Source organism: Anomaloglossus baeobatrachus, chromosome 1, assembly GCF_048569485.1.
Source record: "Anomaloglossus baeobatrachus isolate aAnoBae1 chromosome 1, aAnoBae1.hap1, whole genome shotgun sequence".
Lineage (NCBI taxonomy): Eukaryota > Metazoa > Chordata > Amphibia > Anura > Aromobatidae > Anomaloglossus > Anomaloglossus baeobatrachus.
Genome location: NC_134353.1, coordinates 861,140,479 through 861,162,841, shown reverse-complemented (window position 1 = coordinate 861,162,841; position 22,363 = coordinate 861,140,479). Strand labels below are relative to the sequence as shown.

At 47.3% G+C, this 22,363-nt stretch overlaps 1 protein-coding gene across 1 annotated transcript in view; it reads left to right on the top strand.

Moving 5' to 3' along the window:
- Positions 1-11,712: 11,712 nt before the first annotated feature.
- The window catches only part of CDK7 (cyclin dependent kinase 7), a 53,676-nt gene continuing 43,025 nt past the window's right edge, over positions 11,713-22,363 (top strand). The window contains exons 1-4 of the mRNA XM_075342436.1: positions 11,713-11,876; positions 14,817-14,876; positions 17,057-17,090; positions 20,994-21,061. Coding sequence (XP_075198551.1) covers positions 11,793-11,876; positions 14,817-14,876; positions 17,057-17,090; positions 20,994-21,061 — 246 coding nt within the window. The 5' untranslated portion in view covers positions 11,713-11,792. The remainder of the gene's footprint in view (positions 11,877-14,816; positions 14,877-17,056; positions 17,091-20,993; positions 21,062-22,363) is intronic.

The window sequence follows — 22,363 nt, the reverse complement described above, 5'->3', positions numbered from 1 at the left end:
TGACTTGCATTGCACACACTATTCGGAATGCGAGTATTAGATGGTACTTGTTACGAGTATCACAAATTTGAGTATTTCAAAACTCGTTCATCATTAATCTCATCTTTTGGGGTCCCCAGCTCGTAATTTGACTACCCAACGTGATGCAGAAATCATGTCGCACCTGTCCAGCAAAGCAGAGAAGTGTCTGTGAACCCAGAAGGGGAGAGATTCGCTGGGCTCCCTGTGACTGGGTATGTGACAGAGCAGTAAGGGACGCCAGGCCAAGGAACAATCCAAAGGGCTTTATTAGAACCACAAAGATAAAGCACCAAATATAAATCCTTCAAGTCTGCAAGGAGTCCACAACAAAACAAAAGATCAAGGGGCGCCTCCCGGTATTCCAACGCCAGGGAAAATATGGCAATGGTCCTTATGAGTTCCTTGAGTCCAACAGGGTGAACAACAAAACGCAATCCCACGTGGCCACTGATCTCCAATTTGTGACAGTCCATACACAGGATCCAGCCTCGGCAATATATCCTAGTCCTTCTCCAGCCGAGATCCAACTAACTGAACTAACATGGGTCTCATTGTTCTTCTCTCCTGGGATCAGCCCCTTAGGTGGGCAGAAAAGTCCAACTCCCCCTGGACACTTGATACATGAATGGACTTTAGAAGTCCTGGCTCTTGTTTACCAAGTTGTGGATTGGAGAAGTCCCATGCTGAGAAGAACAAACAATCCCCCACCAGTAGTACATACAGGACAGTCAAGGAGAGACAGACTATTACACCATGAGCACAGGCGGGGGAGGGACACACTGTTACACTCCCGTCCACCAGTCACAGAGCATTTTCCTGGCTGATGGTCCCACAAATTGATCCACTCAACTCTACTGATAACTTATCCATTGAATTAGATTGCTAGTGTTTTGTCCCCTGGCATTCGTACTGAACAGCTGTTAGGTTTATGGTGCTCATGCAAGTGCTTCATCTCTTAACTGGTTGTATTGCCTCGCCTGCAACATGGTAGTGACTGTGCACTCTGTTGTAGAATCGGCTTATTAAAGCCCCTGAATGACAGATCAAACCAAGAGCAGGGGCTCGGTTCACCCTCAGTGGGGCGGAAATGGTGGGAAGGTGCACTGAACTGTTTGGCCACGCCATAGGAGCAATGAGCCCCTGTAATTGGTTTGAACACTCATTCAGGGGATGAGACCCTCCCCACCCCCTTACCCCTCTTTTTATAGGGGCTCTGTCAGCGGACAATTACTGTTCAAATAATTTACAGGCACTCAGTGCACCCATGGCGTGGCCAAACCGTTCAAAAGTGCACCTTCTCATCTGCTGGTCTCCCATCTATCTCCACTGTTTTCTTGCTTCATAAAGCCAGAGCTGTCAAAGTATAGGATGGTCGTGGGGGGGGGAGATGAAGGAAAATCAATCCCGTGATCCATGAGCAATAAGACTCCAATCTCCTCTCTGCTCGCTGTGTGGACAGTGTGATTAATTTTCTTTACTCTCATAAATAAATAGCTAATATATTTGAAGAGAGCAGTCAGGAGGCTGCACTGTGATCTATTTCCTTATAATTGTATGACAGGCGCTGTGCAATCTTCATCAGTAACTGATTGGAGTTTCTGTTTCTACTTGTGTAGAACTAGTGGTGCAGCGTCCTCATACATGTAAGGGTACGTGGCCATGATCCGGACATGCTGGGCGCAGCATGTCCTCTCCTGCGAGGCTGTGAGTGCTCTCTGCAGGAGACCACAGTTGCCCACGATCAGGGTTCGGCCCGCTGCGGTCTCTCTCTGTTTTCCCTGCAGAGAACACTTGTGGCTCCGCAACAGTAAATTGACATTCTGAGGCTTGGGAAGCCGCACTGCATGTCAATTTACACTGTTGGAAAAACAAGAACAGTGGACATGGGATTTCTAGAAATCCCATCCTCTATGCTTGCACTGTACAATGCAACGTTTTGGATGCAGCGAAAACACTGCGTCCAAAACTATCTGAACTCTTATTGTGGGCACACAGCCTTAGGTCGGTTTCAGACGTCCATGTTTCAGGTATGTGTGACATCTGTTTAACACTGATGCCACATGTACCCATTTCAGTCTAGTGTGTTCCTCCCACGTCCGTATTTTCACATAGACCGTGTGACGCCCTAGCAGCAGTCGGACTGCTCGGCAGACACTTGATGAAAAAAAAGGGTTATTTACAGGGGAGATATTTTGTGACGCCACCTGCGGTGTGCGGTAATAAGAAATACTGCCGCTGCCGTATGGGAGTGCCTGGGCTGATGGTGTTGCGGCAGCCTGGTGGTGATTCCCTCCGCAGGTAGGGAGGCCCCAGGACTTGGGAGGATGATGCTGGGGAGCACTGTGTGGGCCGCAGGGCAGGCAGGAGGGTCGGAAAGGGGAATGCAGGTTACTCACTCAGGCAACCAGTTACAGTCCAATAGTCAATGAGTTCACACAGGCAACTTAGTAAACAATACTCCGGGTCCCGCTGTCCCCTGGAACAGCTCAGTCCCACAAGCCCTCACTCCTGGTTCCGCCTAGTGGCCTGTAGCCTGCCTCCATGCACAATTTGTTTACTGTCTATTGCGACCATAGGCCTGGAGCCGTCCAGGTCCCGTTCCTCTGTATATTTAGGAACCTTGCCCTCAACAGCGGGCACGTAGGATTTCAGTGGGCTGCTGGCTTGGGACGCCCTATCCTCCGCGGTGTGCTGATGCTGTCGATTTATTAGGGCTGTGTGGAAATAACACTTTAAGTTACATATTTCTCTGTAGGTCAATTACCGGGCTGCTGGAAGCTACAGTCATGGCCAAAAGTTTTGAGAATGACACCAAAATTATATTTTCACATGATCTGTTGCCTCTGGTTTTTAATTGTTTGTCTGATGTTTACATCACATACAGAAATATAATTGCAATCATATTATTAGTACCAAAAGGTTATATTGACAATTAGAATGAGTTAAAGGAACCTGTCATCAGAACTTTAGCTATAAACCTAAGTTTCCCCCTCTGCAACTCCTGGCCTGCATTCTAGCAAGGTTCCTCTAGTTTTTCTGGCCCCTTTTATACCAAATAAACACTTTATAAAGTTGTACCTTTTCGTATGTAAATTTCGTAAATTATCCATGGGGGCGGGCTGCCTGGTGTCCGTTACTGTCCTCCTGCAGATTTACGCCGCCCCAGAACGCTGAATTTCAAACCTCAGGACGCCACCCCTGGCGCACGAGGTCCTGCGCATGCGCTGTGCGACTGTAGCGGGACTGTGCACTGCGTGCACGTGTGACCGCTGGTGACGTTTTGCACAGGCACGAGGTTATGGGTGGTGCTGTCAGTGTCATCAGCAAGTGCCCGCCCCATAACCTCGTGACCGCACTTTCCCCTCTTCCTCCAGCGTTCTGCGTGGGCCAAATGACCAGGACGTCACCTCCTTATCATCGTACCCTGCAGCAGGAATAGATGGGAGGAGCGGAGCAGCACAGCACAGGAGAAGCGGAAAGGATCTGAACGACGTACAGAGGGGAGAGCGCGGCCACGAGAGTATGGGCGGGTACTTGCGATGCAATCACAGCGCCGCCCATACTCTCGTGCCTGCGACCACGTCACCAGGTGTCCTGGCGTGCACGGGACCTCGGGCGCAGTGGGCGTCGTCCTGAGGGATGATTTGGAGCGTGGGGGGACGGCGTAAGGGACAGCAACTGACACCAGAGAGCCCGCCCCATGGAGAATTTACAAGATTTTCATACCAAAAGGTACAACTTTATAAAGTATTTATTTTGGTTTAAAAGGGGGCACAAAAAGTATAGAAATCTTGCTAGAATGCAGCCCAGGAGCTGCAGATCGGGAAACATTTAGGTTGAAAGCCAAATTTCTGATGACATGTTCCCTTTAATGCAGCAAGTCAATATTTGCACCGTTGACCCTTCTTCTTCAGGACCTCTGCAATTCTCCCTGGCATGCTCTCAATCAACTTCTGGACCAAATCCTGACTGATAGCTGTCCATTCTTGCATAAGCAATACTTGCATTTTGCCAGAATTTGTTGGTTTTTGTTTGTCCACCCGTCTCTTGATGATTGCCCACAAGTTCTCAATGGGATTAAGATCTGGGGAGTTTCCAGGCCATGGACCCAAAATCTCTATGTTTTGTTCCATGAGCCATTTAGTGATCACCTTTGCTTTATGCCAAGGTGCTCCATCATGCTGGAAAAGGCAGCTGAAACAGTTTTAAGATACGGTCCTGGCGTTTGCTGGTCCTTCTTAGGAACCCTGGAGCCTTTTTGGCAACAATGGAAGCTCTCTCCTTGAAGTTCTTGATGATGCGATAGATTGTTGACTGAGGTGCAATCTTTGTAGCTGCGATACTCTTCCCTGTTAGGCCATTTTTGTGCAGAGCAATGATGGCTGCACGTGTTTCTTTAGAGATAACTATGTTTAACTGAAGAGAATCAATGATACCAAGCACCAGCCTCCTTTTAAAGTGTCCAGTGGTGTCATTCTTACTTAATCATGACTGATTGATCGCCAGCCCCGTCCTCATCAACACCCACACCTGTGTTAATGGAACAATCACTAAAACAATGTTTGCTGCTCCTTTTAAGGCAGGAATGCAATGATGTTGAAATGTGTTTTGGGGGTTAAAGTTCATTTTCTTAGCCAATATTGACTTTGCAAGTAATTGCTGTTCAGCTGATCACTCTTTATGACATTCTGGAGTATATGCAAATTGCCATTAGAAAAACTTAAGCAGTAGACTTTGTAAAAATTAATATTTGTAGCATTCTCAAAACTTTTGGCCATGACTGTACTTCCCGATCTAGGGGCCTGTCCCCCGCTGTGTGCTCGGCCCCAGACCGGTTACTGTGGATATGATGGTCGATGGTCCTCTTGACCCATCCTGCCCTGTCCTCCAGTCCCTCACGACTGGGTCTCCGTCTCCTCGGGCCCAGGCCACTGTCTGTGACCTAGCCAGACTATCCTCAGGGAGCTCCTTTTCTCTAGGTCTTCCCACATTAACCATTACTCCCAACTGTCTAACTGACTCCTCCCACAATCCTGTCTGACTCATAGGTGGTCGGTTCCTTTCCCAGCTGGAACCTGCCCATTGGTGTGCCTAGCAGCTGTGGTGTCTGGATGATTAGGATGTTATGCTGATAGAGGCGGAACCATGAATTTGGACTCGGGAACCAAGGAGGGCGGGCCCTGCACTTAAGGATAAAGAGTGGTGCAGTTCCCTGTGACGCCCTGAATAGTCCAGGGGCGTCACACATGCACACACTGAGACATATCCGTTTTTCTCCGGCAGCACGGGTGTCACACATACCACACACTAATGTGGTGCTTGTGATATCAGTGTGACACGTACCGAAGAAAACACATGTCTCTGAAGTAAAATTTCTATCCTCATCGGTCTCCAGCATTGCTGTCTTCGGCACTGCTGCCACTTGCTTCCGACCCCACACATTATACTCATTGAATATGTACTGCTCTGAGGAGCTGGAAGCAGCAGCAGCGCCGGAGATATCCGTGCCGGGCACAGCATCACTGGGGACAGGTGAGTATCCAGCAGTGTGTGCAGTGAGGTCAGGATGTCATCGGAGTAGGAACTAAGATGACATCCTGACGACACCCGAGCTACTGCGGGTGTAGCGGCTGTCACTTCACGTGCCATTACTGCCGCAACACCCCCTGTATCGCAGATGTCACGGGGGTGTCGTCAGGATGTTATCTGAGTTCATTGTGAACTCTGATTAACCTGTGACATTACTGCCACACTCGCACACACACTGCTGAGGGTGCTGTGTTGACCTGGGCTTTTGCTGTATTTTAAAAAAAATTGGTGAACGAGGGCTGGAGTTGGGGGTTTTGTTCAAATAAACTTTATTCTACTTTCAACTACTGGATTAGGAATGGTGGTGTCTGCTAGATGCCACCCATTACTAATACCAGGGCTTGATGCCAGCTAGAGCTGGCATCAACCCCACAAGTATTACCCAGTTTGCCACCACAGCAGGGCAACGGGAAGAGCCGGGTTCAGCACCAAAATTGGCGCATCTAATGGATGGGGACGGCTGTGGGCTGCTATTGTTAGGCTGGAAAGGGCCAAATAAGCATGGCCATTCTCAACCTAAAGGCCACTTTACACACAGAGATAAATCTGCGGCAGATCTGTGGTTGTAGTGAAATTGTGGACAATCAGTGCCAGGTTTGTGGCTGTGTACAAATTGAACAATATGTCCATGATTTCACTGTAACCACAGATCTGCCAAAGATTTATCTCTGGGTGTAAAGTGGCCTTAAGGGTATGTGCACACGATCAAGACTCGCATTTTCTAGAACAATTTCAAGGGTACCAACAACTTCAGCTATGACTGTTTGTCCCTCATCCTGGTTAATGAGTGGGAACTACCATTTTCTGGTGCTCAGTACTCATAATGAGCAGTTGGATTCTCGGATGGGTGCAACTCAAGTAGCTGACTATATTGGAAGTTGATGGGAAACTTGAGCATTTTTGGAAAAATGCTTGAGTTACCCTTAGGGTCGCTTTACACGCTACGACATCGCTAAAGCGATGCCGTTGGGGTTACGGAATTTGTGACGCTTATCAGGCCACGTTAGCAATGTTATGTGTGACACCTATGAGCGATTTTGAGTTGTTGCGAAAACGTTCAAAATCGCTAATCGGTGACATGGGGGTCCATTCCCAATTATCGTTGTTGCAGCTGCAGGTACGATGTTGTTCATCGTTCCTGCAGCAGCACACATCGCTATGTGTGACACCACAGGAACGAGGAACCTCACCTTACCTGCGTCCGCCCGCAATGAGGAAGGAAGGAGGTGGGCGGGATGTTTTGTCCCGCTCATCTCCTTCTTTCCGCTTCTATTGGCCGGCCGCTTAGTGACGTCGCTGTGACACCGAACGCACCTCCCCCTTGAGGGAGGGATTGTTCGTCAGTCACAGCGACGTCGCAGAACAGGTATGTGCATGTGACGCTGCCCTACCGATAATGTTCGCTACGGCAGCGATCACTACATAGCACCCGCCCCCGTCGTACGGCCGATATCGCGCTCGACATCGCTAGCAATTGCTAGCTATGTTGCAGCGTGTAAAGCGGCCCTTAGACTTTCGTTATACTCGGTACATGAGTCAAGCCCGTCTGAGCGTCCAACTGCTCTTCATGAGTACTGAGCATGGTAGTGCGTGCTCATCACTAATAGTTACACTTAAATATGCTGTGGGCGCAGCATATCAGAGGTAAACATACATGGCTGAAATCGTGCAGTAGTGTCTGATCCATGCTGCCCATAGATCGAGCAGCATGTGTCGCTGTCAGGGCCCCTTCAATCTCCAATAGTGACGTTTACAGTGCACGCATCGGTGATGCGCTGTCCTAACCGCACATTGGCGCCCATATGACTCGATCGCAGGGTGCCGATGGGATGCCAAGATGGCTGCAGGTATACAGAAGACCCCAATGTCTGTGATAACTGTGCTGCTGTGAATGTCGACTTCTAACTGGTGTTCATAGGAAATCGTGATTTATGCTTTAGTACAAGTGCTCAGAAGATCACAAGAAAATGGGGGGGAAGCCAGCACTGCTTATGAGTGGGATGCAATTATGATGAGATAAAAAGTGTAACATTCACAAATTCATTCCTACTGTATCAATTCAATGAGATTTTTAGCAAATGATTGATCAATGATTTGAGCCCCCCTGCCCCGTCACGGCAAATCTCTATAAGGGGGGTCCCTACACTACAGTATATAATATACATATGTACCATGTGGTCTCGTGTGATGTGCAGGACCATATAGGAACACCACCTACCTGAGAAGTGTCAGAACCGCTCCCATGCTGCAAGGGCTGACAACTGCGAGTAGAGAGGCAGTCCAGGTGCCTGCCACTAGCACAATGTCTGGACTAGCCCCCACAGTGTCAGACCTGCAGACATGGATGAAGGGCGGAACAGCCCCAGGCAGGTGGCTATTTTCTCGTTTACTGGTCAAGTGGTTGACCACCACTATGCCGTGCACGCCCAGTGTGGTTTGCAAATTCCTCCTGTCGCCATCAAAATGCATGTTGGTGCCTGTTCACACACAGCCACCGCCCCCTGTTCCACAGGCATTAATACTTAAGCACCACCTGCCTGGGGCTGTTCCGCCCTTCATCCATGTCTGCAGGTCTGACACTGTGGGGGCTAGTTCAGACATTGTGCTAGTGGCAGGCACCTGAACTGCCTCTGTACTCGCAGTTGTCAGCCCTTGCAGCATGGGAGCGGTTCTGACACTTCTCAGGTAGGTGGTGTTCCTATATGGTCCTGCACATCACACGAGACCACATGGTACACATGTATATTATATACTGTAGTGTAGGGACCCCCCTTATAGAGATTTGCCGTGACGGGGCAGGGGGGCTCAAATCATTGATCAATTATTTGCTAAAAATCTCATTGAATTGATACAGTAGGAATGAATTTGTGAATGATACACTTTTTATCTCGTCATAATTGCATCCCACTCATAAGCAGTGCTGGCTTCCCCCCTATTTTCTCAGAAGATCACAGGTTCAAGTCTCCTAAGGGGACTAACAAATACAGAAAAAAGTGAAAAAAAAGCGTTTAAAAAAAAAAAAAAATTAAAACCTTAGAAGTGCAGTTTTGGTCACCACAGCTACGTATTAAAATGCAATAAGAAGTGATCATGTCTACCCTAAACTAGTACCAATATAAACATTTATTTTTTTCCATACATCTTTTGGAACAGATGCTGCTCAAAAAGACCTGAAAATAAAGGTTGGTAGTGTTCACTCATGGTAGCGTTTGATCATGGTATTGCTCACTCTTGGTAGTGCTCATGCAGCGCCCTATGGGGCAGGTGGTTAACCTACTCGTTGCCGGGCCTTTTTGCATTGAGTCAGGCGTTGTCACGGGTGGCCTTGCCCGGTTCCGTTGCCCGGAGGCGTGCAGTAAATGGTGGGGAAAGCGGGGTGATTGGGGAAAGTTTGTTGTGATAACACCTGTGGTGTGCGGCCAAAGAGTAGCCGCCGCTGTAGGGTTCCTCACCGGGGCAGGTGTTATGGCAGCTGGGATGGTGTCGCTCCCCACAGGCGGAGCGGGACCCGGGTGGACATCAGTGGGATGGTGGTCCCATGGAGGCGTCGCTAATCAGAGTCTGAGTTGGCAACTGCGGTTCCAGGTTCTTTTACTCACTAGTACAAAGCTGCACCCAAGACCTGGTTTCTGCCATTGTGGGCTCCGGTCATTCCCAGGCAAGAAAAGGGGTCATCACCGGAGTTTGAAGAGAGAGAGAGAAGGAGAATATCCCTGGTCTAGGATGTTCCTCTTCGCTTTTAATTACCCCGGCCGAGCTCCTGCTCCAGGCCCAGGGCCTATTCAAAATTCCAAGAATTCAGCAGTGTCGTCAGAACTATCGTCCTGACGAACTGATGAGAGTGTGTTGTGCCTATATCTACCCGAAGTGGACCTATATCTATCCCAAGTGGACACCCCCATCCTCCTCCCCGGTGGCTGGCTTCAGTGACAGGAAGTCCAATGTATCGTGATGGCCAACCCCCTGCCTACCCTGAGCCATCCCACACTGTGGGAAGGCTCCTGAACTGTATGTAGTGTCTGAATATGGAACACTGGTGATTAACACCCCCTTACCTAAGGCCTCTGCCACATTCACGTGAAAATCACGCACGTGCCAAGAGACACGTATTTCCCCTGCGGGTTGCGTGCAGGTAAGTACGTGTCTCTGGTACGTGCGGGACACGTGTGTTCTACGTGTGCTATCCGCGATAGCACACGTAGAACCGGTAATTAACATACTCACCTGGTCCTTCCTGCTTTCCGCGCTGCTGTCCGTGGAGCTGATCCTCGGTCACCAGCCCTCCCGTTTCCCCACTGCTGCTGCTGCCAGGCAGTGAAGTGAATGTTCAATGAGAATAATGAGCGGCGGTCGGCAGCAAGAGGCAGCAGCGGCAGAGACAGGAGGGCTGGAGAAAGTGAGTTTGGGTTATTTTCCACTGACACGTGTGTTTTCTCCAGCGCGTGTCACACGGGACCGCATCCACACTACACCCGTGTGGTATGGGTGCGGGCCGTGTGACACCGGTGCTGCGGGAGAAAACACTGACATGTCAGCGCTTTGAAAAACGCACACACGTACAAACGCACACGGACACACGTTCCGTGTGGTTTTACGTGTGTGTGCCTGCTACAATAGGGTAGCATTGCTTAACATGTCTCCGTGCCGCCGGTACGTGCAAAAAATGACAAACACGTGCCGGCGGCACGGATGTGTGTCGCAGGCCTAAGATGGATTGGATAGTACACCTTAATTGAGGTGCAGTACCCTGTGGCGACCAAAGCCTCAGGGGCACCACACTCACTCATGGTAGCGTTTGCTCATGGTAGTGCTTGCTCTTGGAAGTGTTTGCTTATGGTAGTGCTCGTGCACGGTAGTGCTCAATCACGGAAGCGCTTGCGCATGGTAGCATTTGCTCATGGTAGTGCCCGCACATGGTAGTGTACGCTCATGGTATTGCTCGCGCATGGTAGTATTCATACATGGTAGTGCTCCCTCATGGTAGTCCTTGCTCATAGTGCTCGCACGTGGTGACGTTCACGCATCATTCGTTCTTGGTAGTGCTCGCTCATGGCACTATTCGTTCATGGTAGTGGTCGCACATCGCAGTGTTCACTCATGGTAGTGCCCGCACATGGTAGTGCCCGCTCATGGTAGTGCCCGCTCATGGTGCCCGTGCCCGCTCATGGTAGTGCCCGCACATGGTAGTGCCCGCTCATGGTGCCCGTGCCCGCTCATGGTAGTGCCCGCTCATGGTGCCCGTGCCCGCTCATGGTAGTGCCCGCTCATGGTAGTGCCCGCTCATGGTGCCCGTGCCCGCTCATGGTAGTGCCCGCACATGGTAGTGCCCGCTCATGGTGCCCGTGCCCGCTCATGGTAGTGCCCGCACATGGTAGTGCCCGCTCATGGTGCCCGTGCCCGCTCATGGTAGTGCCCGCTCATGGTAGTGCCCGCTCATGGTGCCCGTGCCCGCTCATGGTAGTGCCCGCACATGGTAGTGCTTGCTCATCAGTTCTTCACAAGGTGATAGTCCCTCAATGTCACACGCCCAGAGAACCCATTAAAACTCAAAGAAGAATATTTACGACCGGTCAGCAGCATAAAATGACGTTTCTGTAGCTTTTAAACTTCAGAGCAGAATGAAATCGACCTTGGTGAATTCAGTTTATGTTGCAGATCGGTTGCAGTTCCCACTGAAGATTTGTTTTCCACTGTGTGGATAGGTTTCTGTGGACGCAATATCCCCGGTGTATGTGCACAACCGAAGACGTGATCATCGTGAACGGTGAAGGAATAAACTTATAACGCCGCGCATGCGCTGGAGACGGACACACACGTAATGGCCACTTGTTACAGAACGCAGACGTTTGTAACCATAGAGACACCAGCAGCACCATGTGGTCAAGCACGCGGCTCACCAACCGGATGTGAGAACTAGCAGCAGCTATTAGAACCAATGACGTCACCGCTAGAGCAAAGCTTGTGCTGACAAAGAGTCCTCCGTTGTGGGACCGCGTGCCCTGTGTTCTCTATGTAGAATGTCACACAGTTATAGCCGCAAACATGGCGCCGCTCGTGTGACCTCTAGTGTTTCGCTGTATAGAACGTCTGGGCGGTGCTGCAGCTGCGGCCGGAAGTAGAGTGGTGGGCGGGGCTAGAGTTAAATGCCGGTGTTGTCTGGCAGGTGAAGGAGAGCAGGGATAATGGAGGGTCCCGGGGCTGGAGGCATAGAGGTCCGCTCCCGGGCCAAGCAGTACGAGAAGCTGGAGTTCTTAGGGGAGGGGCAGGTGAGTGTTATATGTGGGCCCTGCTGTGCTGGTATCTGTAGTTCTCCCTTTGCTGACAGAGTGGCTGGTATTGTCCCTCAGTGTCAGGTAATGGTTACCTCTCTGGGGACTGGTTGCTATGGTTACCCTTTGTGCAGCCAGTGTTATAGTTTGTGCTTTGGTTTTTCCCTCTTGTGACATCCTCAGTATGAGGCTGATCTGTGGGAGATGTGCTCCTGACGCCTTCACCATACACTGGCCAGGAAATGAGATGAAAAAGACATAAAACTCCGCCATTGTGTTGTGGACATAGCCCTCACTGTGATCACCCCTCAGGATGATTCTTGGGACCACAGCGACTACACTCACACTAAACATATTATTATTATAGCTAAAGTAAAAAATAAAAAAAAAAATCACAATTTTGTAAATAAACTTTAAAGTTCCATTGGTTTCGTTCTGTTTCTACGACCACTGAGGGGAGATCAGATATTCACAGGGATACTGAATGTGATAATTCAGACTATAATTTACATTAAAAAAACACTGCATGTGCGCTTCAGAGCGCGGCTGAAAAACTCCTTTCTGAAACTTTGGTGACTGCAGAATTCGTGCGCTCTGGATGCTGCCTTTCCCTATAGACAGAATGGACAGAGTGCAAAGCGCACGAAAGAAGTGACATGATGCTTTTTAGAATGCAGTGTTTTGGCAGCATGCAAATCGCTGCGTTCTAAAACGCAACATGGGCATGGATTATGCAGAATCTTCATAGATTATGCTGGGGACACAGGACGCATGTGGTTACGCTGCAGTGCAATATGCAGCATAACTGCATGCAATACACACACGTGGGCACATAGCCTTACTGCTTCTGCAGTGTCTGCCATATTCACCAGGACTGCTCCCAGCACACACAGCCATTCACCAACTGAGGCCGGCATGTGTCCTGATAGATGTTTCTTTCTGGCTGGAGTAGTGAAGCTCTCTGCGTTACTTCATAGGGCTACTGCTAGCACCATGTGCCCACTGAAGACTATATCCTTCCTGTATGAGCCTCCAGTGAACACTGCCTTCTTCTGAGAATGGTCTGCAAGCCAAACTGGTCCCCAGGACTGACTATTCCACGATGCTCTTCCTTTTGGCATAACTCAAGTTATGATGCAGGGGAATGGCGCTTCTTAGAGGGAACCTGTCAGGTGCAATATGCACCCAGAACCACGAGCAGTTCTGGGTACATATTGCTAATCCCTGACTAACTGTCCCTATATACACTAGCATAGATAAAGAGATCTTTAGAAAAAGTATTTTAAAGATCTTATATATCGTATGCTAATGAGTGCGGGGACTAGTCCCTTGGGTGTTAGTTCCCCTGTCATTAGCATGTTAGTACGCCCCTGTGGGCATGCTATGATGCTAATGAATACGCAGCGTCACAGGATGATCGCACTCACCTCTCTGCCACCATCGCCGCCCGACGGGGGATTTCGGCTCAGTGCCCATGATCCCGGAGTTTGGGTCATGCGCACTATGAAGCCGGGTGTATGTGTCCTGGCTTCAAACTTAAATAGTGCACATGACCCAAACTCCGAGGTCATGCGCACTGAGCCGAAATTCCCCGTCAGGCAGCGTAGAGGTGAGTGAGATCATCCTGTGACGCTGCGGATTCATTAGCATGTTAGCATGCCCACAGGGGCATAGTAACATGCTAATGGGGGCAACTGGCCGAGAAACTAACGCCCAGAGGACTAGTTGCTGGTCTCATTAGCATACGGTAAAAGATCTTTAGAAATACTTTTTCTAATGATCCCTTTATCTATGCTAGTGTATACAGTATGTAGGCAGGGAATAGCAATATGCACCCAGAACTGCTTGTGGCTCTGGGTGCATATTGCACCTGACAGGTTCCCTTTAAATCATCAACACCTGCTCATTGTCTGTTAAGGTACCGTCACACTAAGCGACACTCCAGCGATCCCACCAGCAACCTGACCTGGCAGGGATCGCTGGAGCGTCGCTACACAGGTTGCTGGTGAGCTGTCACACAGGCAGATCTCACCAGTGACCAGCCCCCAGACAGCAGTGACGAGTGGAAGCGATGCTGCACTTGGTAACTAAGGTAAATATCGGGTAACCAACCCGATATTTACCTAGGTTTCCAGCGCACACCGCTTAGCGCTGGCTCCCTGCACGCCTAGCCAGAGTACACTTCGGGTTAATTATTCGATGTGTAGTCTGGCTATGTGTGCAGGGAGCAGGGAGCCAGCACCCGCCGCGTGAGAGCGTCGGACGCTGGTAACGAAGGTAAATATCGGGTAACCAAGGTAAGGGCTTATTGGTTACCCGATATTTACATTGGTTACCAGCGTCCGCAGAAGCCGGCTCCTGCTCACTGCACATTCAGTTGTTGCTCTGTCGCTGTCACACACAGCGATCTGTGCTTCACAGCGGGAGAGCAACGACTAAAAAATGGTCCAGGACATTCAGCAACAACCAGCGACCTCACAGCAGGGGCCAGGTTGTTGCTGGATGTCACACACAGCAACATCGCTGCTACGTCACAAAAGTCGTGCCTCAGCAGCGATGTTGCTAGCGATGTTGCTTAGTGAGACGTGGCCTTAACAGTGAATCTTTGCTGTGAAGTGCAGGTCCCTTTTTAATTTGAAGAGTAAACCTAATCAACATATTGACATTTAGTGATCTGGTATCTGCACAATGTGAGCCAGCCACAGTGAAAGTGTATGTTCCATCCAGTACATATGTGGGTGTTTTCTCTGTTATGAGGCTATGGATGACCTGAAATACCGGGGATTTTCTCAGCATCACTGTATTGTGCTGCTCTGTACTTGCTCGTGTCTGATGTAACGTTCCTTTGGAGCTGCTGAGGCGTCACGTCTGTATGTAACGTGTTTTCACAAGATGCAGTGTATTCATTCACCTATCTCTTTCTTTGTCTATTTCTAGTTTGCTACAGTCTATAAAGCGAGGGATAAGAACACAGATAAAATAGTGGCTATTAAAAAGGTATGCTATACTCTGTATGATTTGTTCTCATTTATACATAATTTTTATTGATACATTGTATTTAAAATAAGAATGGAGATCTTCAGCCTTTCTGACGGCCCCAGGTAAAAATTATTTTAAAAAAAACAACCTTTCCGGTGCTTCCTTTCCGTTTACTGGCTGCATTGATGATGTCATGGATACAGCGCTTATCACTGCTTCAGCCAATCATTGATCTCACTCGCTCTGCTGATGTAGATGGCACAGGTCGTTAAGCTCAGTGATTGGCTGCAGCGGTGCTGTGTGCTGCAGTCGTGATGTCACAGTTTTAGCTCCTTTTATTATTTTAGCTTTGCACTGGCTGATGAACTCTATTCCTGTAAAAACCCTTAAAATACAAATGTCCTGCGCCTATGCTCTGGAACACACTACCAAGAGCAATCCGATTAATTCCCAACATCCACACCTTTAAGCGGGCCCTAAAAACGCACTTCTTTAGACTAGCCTATCACCTCACTGCCCTGATCTAATCTAGTCCCTTTCTGCCCTTCATAAAATTTACTTCCAATTCTTGTCCCCTGTACCTGTATAAATTCTGGCCGATGACAGGTTCATGCAGCTGGTTTTGAATACCCTATTAAATCGATGGCTGGTCCATATATGACAAGCTCCCCCCCCCCCCCCCCATTCACCTTTTGTCACTCCCCTATATCCTCATGGAATGTAAGCTTACGAGCAGGGCCCTCACTCCTCTTGGTATTATTATTTATTATTATAGCGCCATTTATTCCACGGCGCTTGACAAATGGAAGAGGGTATCTTAATTTTGTTATTTTGTATTGTCTCATATTGTCTGTACATGTCCCCTCTGAATTGTAAAGCGCTGCGGAATATGTTGGCGCTATAGAAATAAAACAATAATATTATTGTTTTATTTCTATTATTATTCAGCTGCTATGACTGTGATCCTCATACATTTTCCATGCTAACAGACAAAATTATGTATTTTTATCTTGCAGTCATATTCCTGTCAATCTGCCGCCTACTTTTTGATATCTTCCCAATGTAATGCTGCTTTTGGGCTTGCTGATAATTGGGGAAGAAGTGTCTCTGGGAACGCTCATTCCTGGGTATCAGGCAGTCTAAACAGGCTGTCAATCACCCAACAAACAAGCAAAACACTTGATTGTCAGGTGCAACAATTTTATTTATTTTTCAAGCTGGCTTCATAATTGTTCTCGGCAGCACATTGCCTTGTAAACAGGATGTGCTGTTGAGAACAATATTTTTCATGCACAGAACAATTGTTAAAACCATCGTCCTGTGCCCATGGTACTGCGGTCGGCCTGTATAAACTTTGATTTTTGCTCGCATTTATCAACCGTTGTTTGAACATTCGAGGTTGACACTTCTTAACCCAGCATAAGAATTAATGTACAAATAGAAAAGGCAAGACGATTGCACAGACTGCACAGTACACTGGAATTCCTACATTCCTCTTACACATCCACATGCAATAACCAGGACAGAATACACCGAAAGTTTCCAGGATCCTTTTAACAGATTTTCATTATTTCTTCCCCGGGAGTCACTGACACTCGCAGCTCCACTTCTCATGCACAGACCCAACTAGTAAGGCTGCTTTCACACATCCGGCTTGAGCTGTGCGGCTCAATCCGGCTGTGCAAGCTATGCAACGGATGCGGTGAAAACACTGCATCCTTTGCATAAGTTTTTCCCATGCGGCCCGTCCGGTTTTTGACGCTTGCGGCATGCTACTGAGCATGCGCAGTGGCAAAAAACGCATGTGGCGGCCGGATGCGGTTTTTGCCGCATCCGGCCGCCATAGGCATGCATTGAAAAATGCGCCGCATCGGCCGGGTGCGGCGCTATGCTGTTTTTTTTGCCGCACAAAAAAACGTGCCAGGCAACGTTCCATCCAGCCGACGCATCGGCTAAATCTGCCGCATGCGGCAAAAACCGAATGGAACGCAAGGCCATGCGGCACTAATTAAAGTCTATGCAGGAAAAACGCAACCGGCAGCAAAAAAAAAACGGTTGCGATTTTCCTGCAAAGTGCCGGATTGTGCCGCATTGCAGAAACCGGAGGTGTGAAAGCAGCCAAATATATTCTCTAGATTTCCCCATAAAGTGGTGGTTTTATATTATATTAACTCTGTTCTGTTTTACTTTTTTTAAAGATTAAGCTGGGTCACAGAGCAGAAGCCAATGATGGTGAGTTAAATGTTTTATATCGTGGCAACATATTGCATAGAGTTTGTATATTTCAGTTAAGTAGCAGATCTGTCTCCTCCATATATCTCTGAACTAATCTCTCGCTACACTCCAAAACGTAATCTCCGGTCCTCCCAAGATCTCCTTCTCTCCTCCTCTCTCATTCGCTCCTCATGCAACCGACTCCAAGACTTCTCCCGAGCATCCCCAGTCTCCTGGAACTCGCTGCCTCAACACGTCAGACTATCTACTACACTTGCAAACTTCAAACGGACCCTGAAAACTCATCTGTTCAGAAATGCCTATAATCTACAATGACCTCACTGCCCCACCACCGTGCGGAGCTGCCGCCCCACCACCGTGCGGAGCTGCCGCCCCACCACCGTGCGGAGCTGCCGCCCCACCACCGTGCGGAGCTGCCGCCCCACCACCGTGCGGAGCTGCCGCCCCACCACCGTGCGGAGCTGCCGCCCCACCACCGTGCGGAGCTGCCGCCCCACCACCGTGCGGAGCTGCCGCCCCACCACCGTGCGGAGCTGCCGCCCCACCACCGTGCGGAGCTGCCGCCCCACCAACACCCCACCTACTGTCTCCTCCCCAAAATCCTTTAGGATGTAAGCCCGCAAGGGCAGGGCCCTCTTCCCTCTGTGATAGTCTGTCTATTGTAACTTGTATATGTATTCTGTATGTAACCCCCTCATGTACAGCGCCATGGAATTAATGGTGCTCTATAAATAAACAATAATAATAATAATAATAATCTACAAGTCTAGGCCTCATTTAGCCACTTCATGTTTGAAGGTCCCTATGTAGCACCTTACCCCCTGCACTTGTACCCGGCTTACAGCACTATGTGACACTATGGTTCAGTATCACTGCATAGGTCACAATATTATATCCAGAATATAGTCTCCTAAACATGCAAACAATAGCCTGATCTGAACAACATAAAGAGTTTGCTTAATTATTAATCCTACCATTAGCACAAAGGAAAAACTTTTGCCTAAAGCTTATGATCTAAAGCAGGGGCCTCGAACTCTACTGGGTATATACATGGGCTACAAGAAGGAATTTGGGGGGCCGCATTCTTTGCAAGAGAAAGGTGACATTTTTAGTGATACCATATTTTTGTTTTTATAGGCGTCTTTGATCAAATATCATAATATATATTTTTTTATTTTTTTTTTTCCCCATTTGGTACCGTTTTATAGCTTGGGTCATTACAGATGTGGCCTTTTTTTCTTTTGTTTTTATATAACTACAAAACATACAGCTGCACACTAAAATGCCAACAATGAATAAGGGAACTCTGGTACTGTATTACCGCTATAGGAATATTTGAAAAGAAGAGATATTAAGCTTATGTATTGGCCAATGCATGTGAGCCCGATAACCACGGCAAGGTAATCTCTATACCGGGAACCTATATTGAAATGCCACTATCTGGGTTAAAAACCTCATTGTCTGTGCAGCTTCCTGGTAGCGGGGCTTAAAGTGCTGGGCAGGTTCAGAACACTGTTTAACCTGCAGACTAACCCTATGTCAGCTGGTTAATACTGTGGGGTGGTTTTTTTTTTTTTTTTCTTCTTCTCACATGGCAGTTTTCGGGTTATGTGCACCTACAATTACAGGTCATCAAAGAACCTATCAAAAGAAAGAACATATGCATTTTTACATAACACAGACTTGCTGTTCATGTATTCTGCCTTTGCACATCTTTTCAATGCTACAGTTTTCCAGGCACCAAGCAAGCATAGTGACTCCTGTGCGTCTCAGTATTTTACCAGCATTTTTGTTGAAAATCTGCTAGCAGGTTCTTCATTGTTAATTTTACTTTAAAATTCTGAAAGATGCCAGAAAATGCTCAAGAAATCTGGTGCGCTGGCAGATAATGTGCACCTCTGCTCCATTTACTGTATTCTCGGCGGTCCTATTAACAAGGAGTTAAACAGCAGAGCGTTTTCTGGCGTGTTGTAGTGCCAGGTCTTGACCACTAGGTGGCTTCCTATGACCAGCTGTGGCCATGGGATGAGCTGACTCCAGGAAGGTCACTAAAAACTGGCCTAAAACTAGATGATTTAGAAAAAAAAAAAGTCCACTCGCATGTCTAAGCAGAACGTGTGGAGGATATTGGATGTTAGCGCACTGGGTATGTGCACAGCTGTTTTGTGCTGATCTGTAATATTTCATAATTACAATTTTTTATTTTTTTTGGGGGGGGGGGGGGGGAGAAATATGGCGTAAAACACACACCACTTTTTTCGGACAAACTTTTTTTTTAACCCCTTAGATAAAAGTAAACCTATTCATGTTTTTGGTGTTTAGGAACTCGCACTTCCTTCAGGCATCATACTGGCACATTAGTTTTACCATATAGTGAACACCATGAATAAAATATTTTATAATATTTTCCAGTATACTATATGGTAAAACTTATGGTTTTGTTTAAAAGTACAGCGCGTTCCGCAAACAAAGAGCCCTCACATGACCATATTGACCGAAAAATAAAAAAAATTTACGTCTCTTGGAAGAATGGCGAAAAATCGTCCGGTTGTGAAGGGGTTAATATAGAATTTGCATTTTATTTTCTTTTAGAAAATTCCTATATAAAATCTGGTGTTGATTTGCATGATCTGCTCCTTTCCCCGTCCTCGTCACGTGCAGATGATGTGCTCTCCTCTCTTCTCGCTCCCTCCTGCGGTGGCCGCTTTCTTATAATCTTTTCTGTGGCTCCTGAGGAGCGGTCTGGGAATGTCCTGGTCACTGACCTCCCTCTCCGAGCAGCAGGGACACCGCACACTGACTGCTCCCTGACCGCCGGCTGTTTACCTTCTCTGACCTGGTTACAGGAGGTGTTTAGTTTTGGGTTATTGATGGTTTCTGTCTGGTTACTGTTTGCAGACATCCATCTTGTACAATGGTTTCCGTAGGACACAGTACAGTTATTCCATGCATAGCTTGTATGAAAACACATCAGTATCAGATGTTGGGTTTATGGCTTTTTCAGTTTTGGAAGCCTTAATTGTCATAAGGGTGAGATCAACCTGATCAATTCAGTAAAAAGTTATTTCTCAACTACTTAGAAGAAATCTGTCTACAAGTTTATCTGCCTAATCTGAGCGCTGGAATCAGTCTCTGTGCCACATCAATATGCCGTTATGTCACTTACTTGGCTGGTTTTAGTGTGTATTTGTTTGTGTTTTTTTTTTTTTTTGTTTGTTTTAATCAAATCCTTGTTTCTATCAGAAAACTGCCTGGTTTGCTGCTATGGTGTCCAACCAGAGCCCCACCGGTAATTGGCAGCCTTGGGTGTGTGCACTGTGCATAGGCTGAAAGCTGATAATCAGTGGTGAGGGCGGGTTATAAGCAGCTCCACATTCAGCGACTTGGTAAATCGGCAGCATATAAATCGGGGATTTTTTTTTTTTTTTCTCGCTCTCTCTCAAAACTCTATCACCCAGTAGGTGGTATCACTGGAATCACGGGGGGGGGGGGGAGGAAGAGGAAAAAAAAGAACTGTGACAGATTCCCTTTTAAAGAGGTGTGTGTGTGTCTGTGGTTTTTTTTTTTTTTTTGTTTTTTTAATATTTTTTTTGCCCATTTTAAAAAAAATCTAAAGATTTTTCAAGTTTATACAGTTCAGCCATGGTAATAAGCCGCACTTCCTTCTTAGAGTAGTTTATTACTACGTATGGACAGTATACTTGACGATTCTCAGTATTTTTAATTGGTTTTAATCATGTAACTAATACTACACTAAAGATGGCTTTTTTTTTTTTGTATTCCATTTTGTTTGTGGTTGTTTCTCTATAGGATTTGTACAAAACCATCGTTACTTTACTAATGCATATATATATTATATATACTTTTTTATTTTATTTATTTTTTATTTTTTTGTTACAGGTATAAACAGGACTGCATTAAGAGAGATCAAACTTCTACAGGAGTTAAGTCACCCGAACATTATAGGTGTAAGTATAGTGCAGTGTTTTCCGGCAGTGCGTATATTCCCGCTATACAAATGGCCATCTCGTCCACAGTTGGCCTTTAATTTAGCAATGTGGGACCTAAGCGAGTTTTTCTCATATTTTCACAAGCGTGGATGGTAGGAAACCCTGTTTCAGTAGCTTCCTAGGTCGAGCACTCCTCCCTCCTCTACATGTCTGAGCAACACCCCCCCCCCCCTCCCCACACCAATAATGGAACAAGCATTTTTGCACCACTAACCGAAGGTTAAAGTGTAACTGTTTTACTTTTTATTTCATCAATAATACTCATGAAAATCAGGAACTGTGTTATATATTTTTCTCTCTGCCAGAATTGATCCAAATTCTCAATTGTGAGGTAAAATCAGTGTTCAGTGAAGACTTCCCATTACTGAGATAGGAGATGGCAGTTGGTGCTGATGAGATTCTATGGAGGGAGGAGCTAGCGGCAGAGCTCCGCCCCTCCTCTTGTTATCATAGAATCTCATCAGCACCAACTGCCATCTCCTATCTCGGTAATGGGAAAGTCTTCACTGAATACAGATTTTACCTGAGAAATTTGATAATGACTGATCAATTCCGGCAGAGAAAGAAGCAGATTTCTGATACTATACTGATATTACAGAGTTCCTTATTTTCTCATGCACTATGGATTTATGAAACAAACTAAAATGACAGTTATACTTTTAAGAGAGAAACTGTTAATGGGGTTGTCAGAATTAAATAATAAAACAAAGTGTTGTCTACTTAAATGTAAAGGCTCAAATGGGTTAAAATACTAACAGGTGCATTACTTAACCCCAATGATGCCTCTCGGTCCCCTTCTCGTATATATTCCTGCTCCAGAAACGCCATCACTGCAGAGGAAGCAGAGACCACCAGGAGTTTGTTGGAAATGGAGCAGCTGGTGGTGGGGGGCGGTTTTCTCACATTAAAGGGAACCAAACATCAGGATTTTCGTGTATAAGGTGCATCCAGTGCAGTACTGGCACTATCATGCACATTGTGTACATACCATCAGGGGGCATCTCGGGTGTTTAGTTAGTGAAATCCAACTTTATAAAGTTTGAAAATTCGTACACTTTTTGATTGACGTGTGCACCTCTCTCCTAATGTCCGGGCGGGTTATGCACATGTATCCCCGCCGCCCCCTGTTCCTCCCTCTCTCTGGTTGTTTGCAAATTTCTCTCTTCAGAAACATGGCACCGGAGTTGGCACCTGCGCATAGCGCTTATCTCCGGCGCCATGTTTCTGAAGCCCGCAGTACTTGGTATTTTGTAGGAGAGG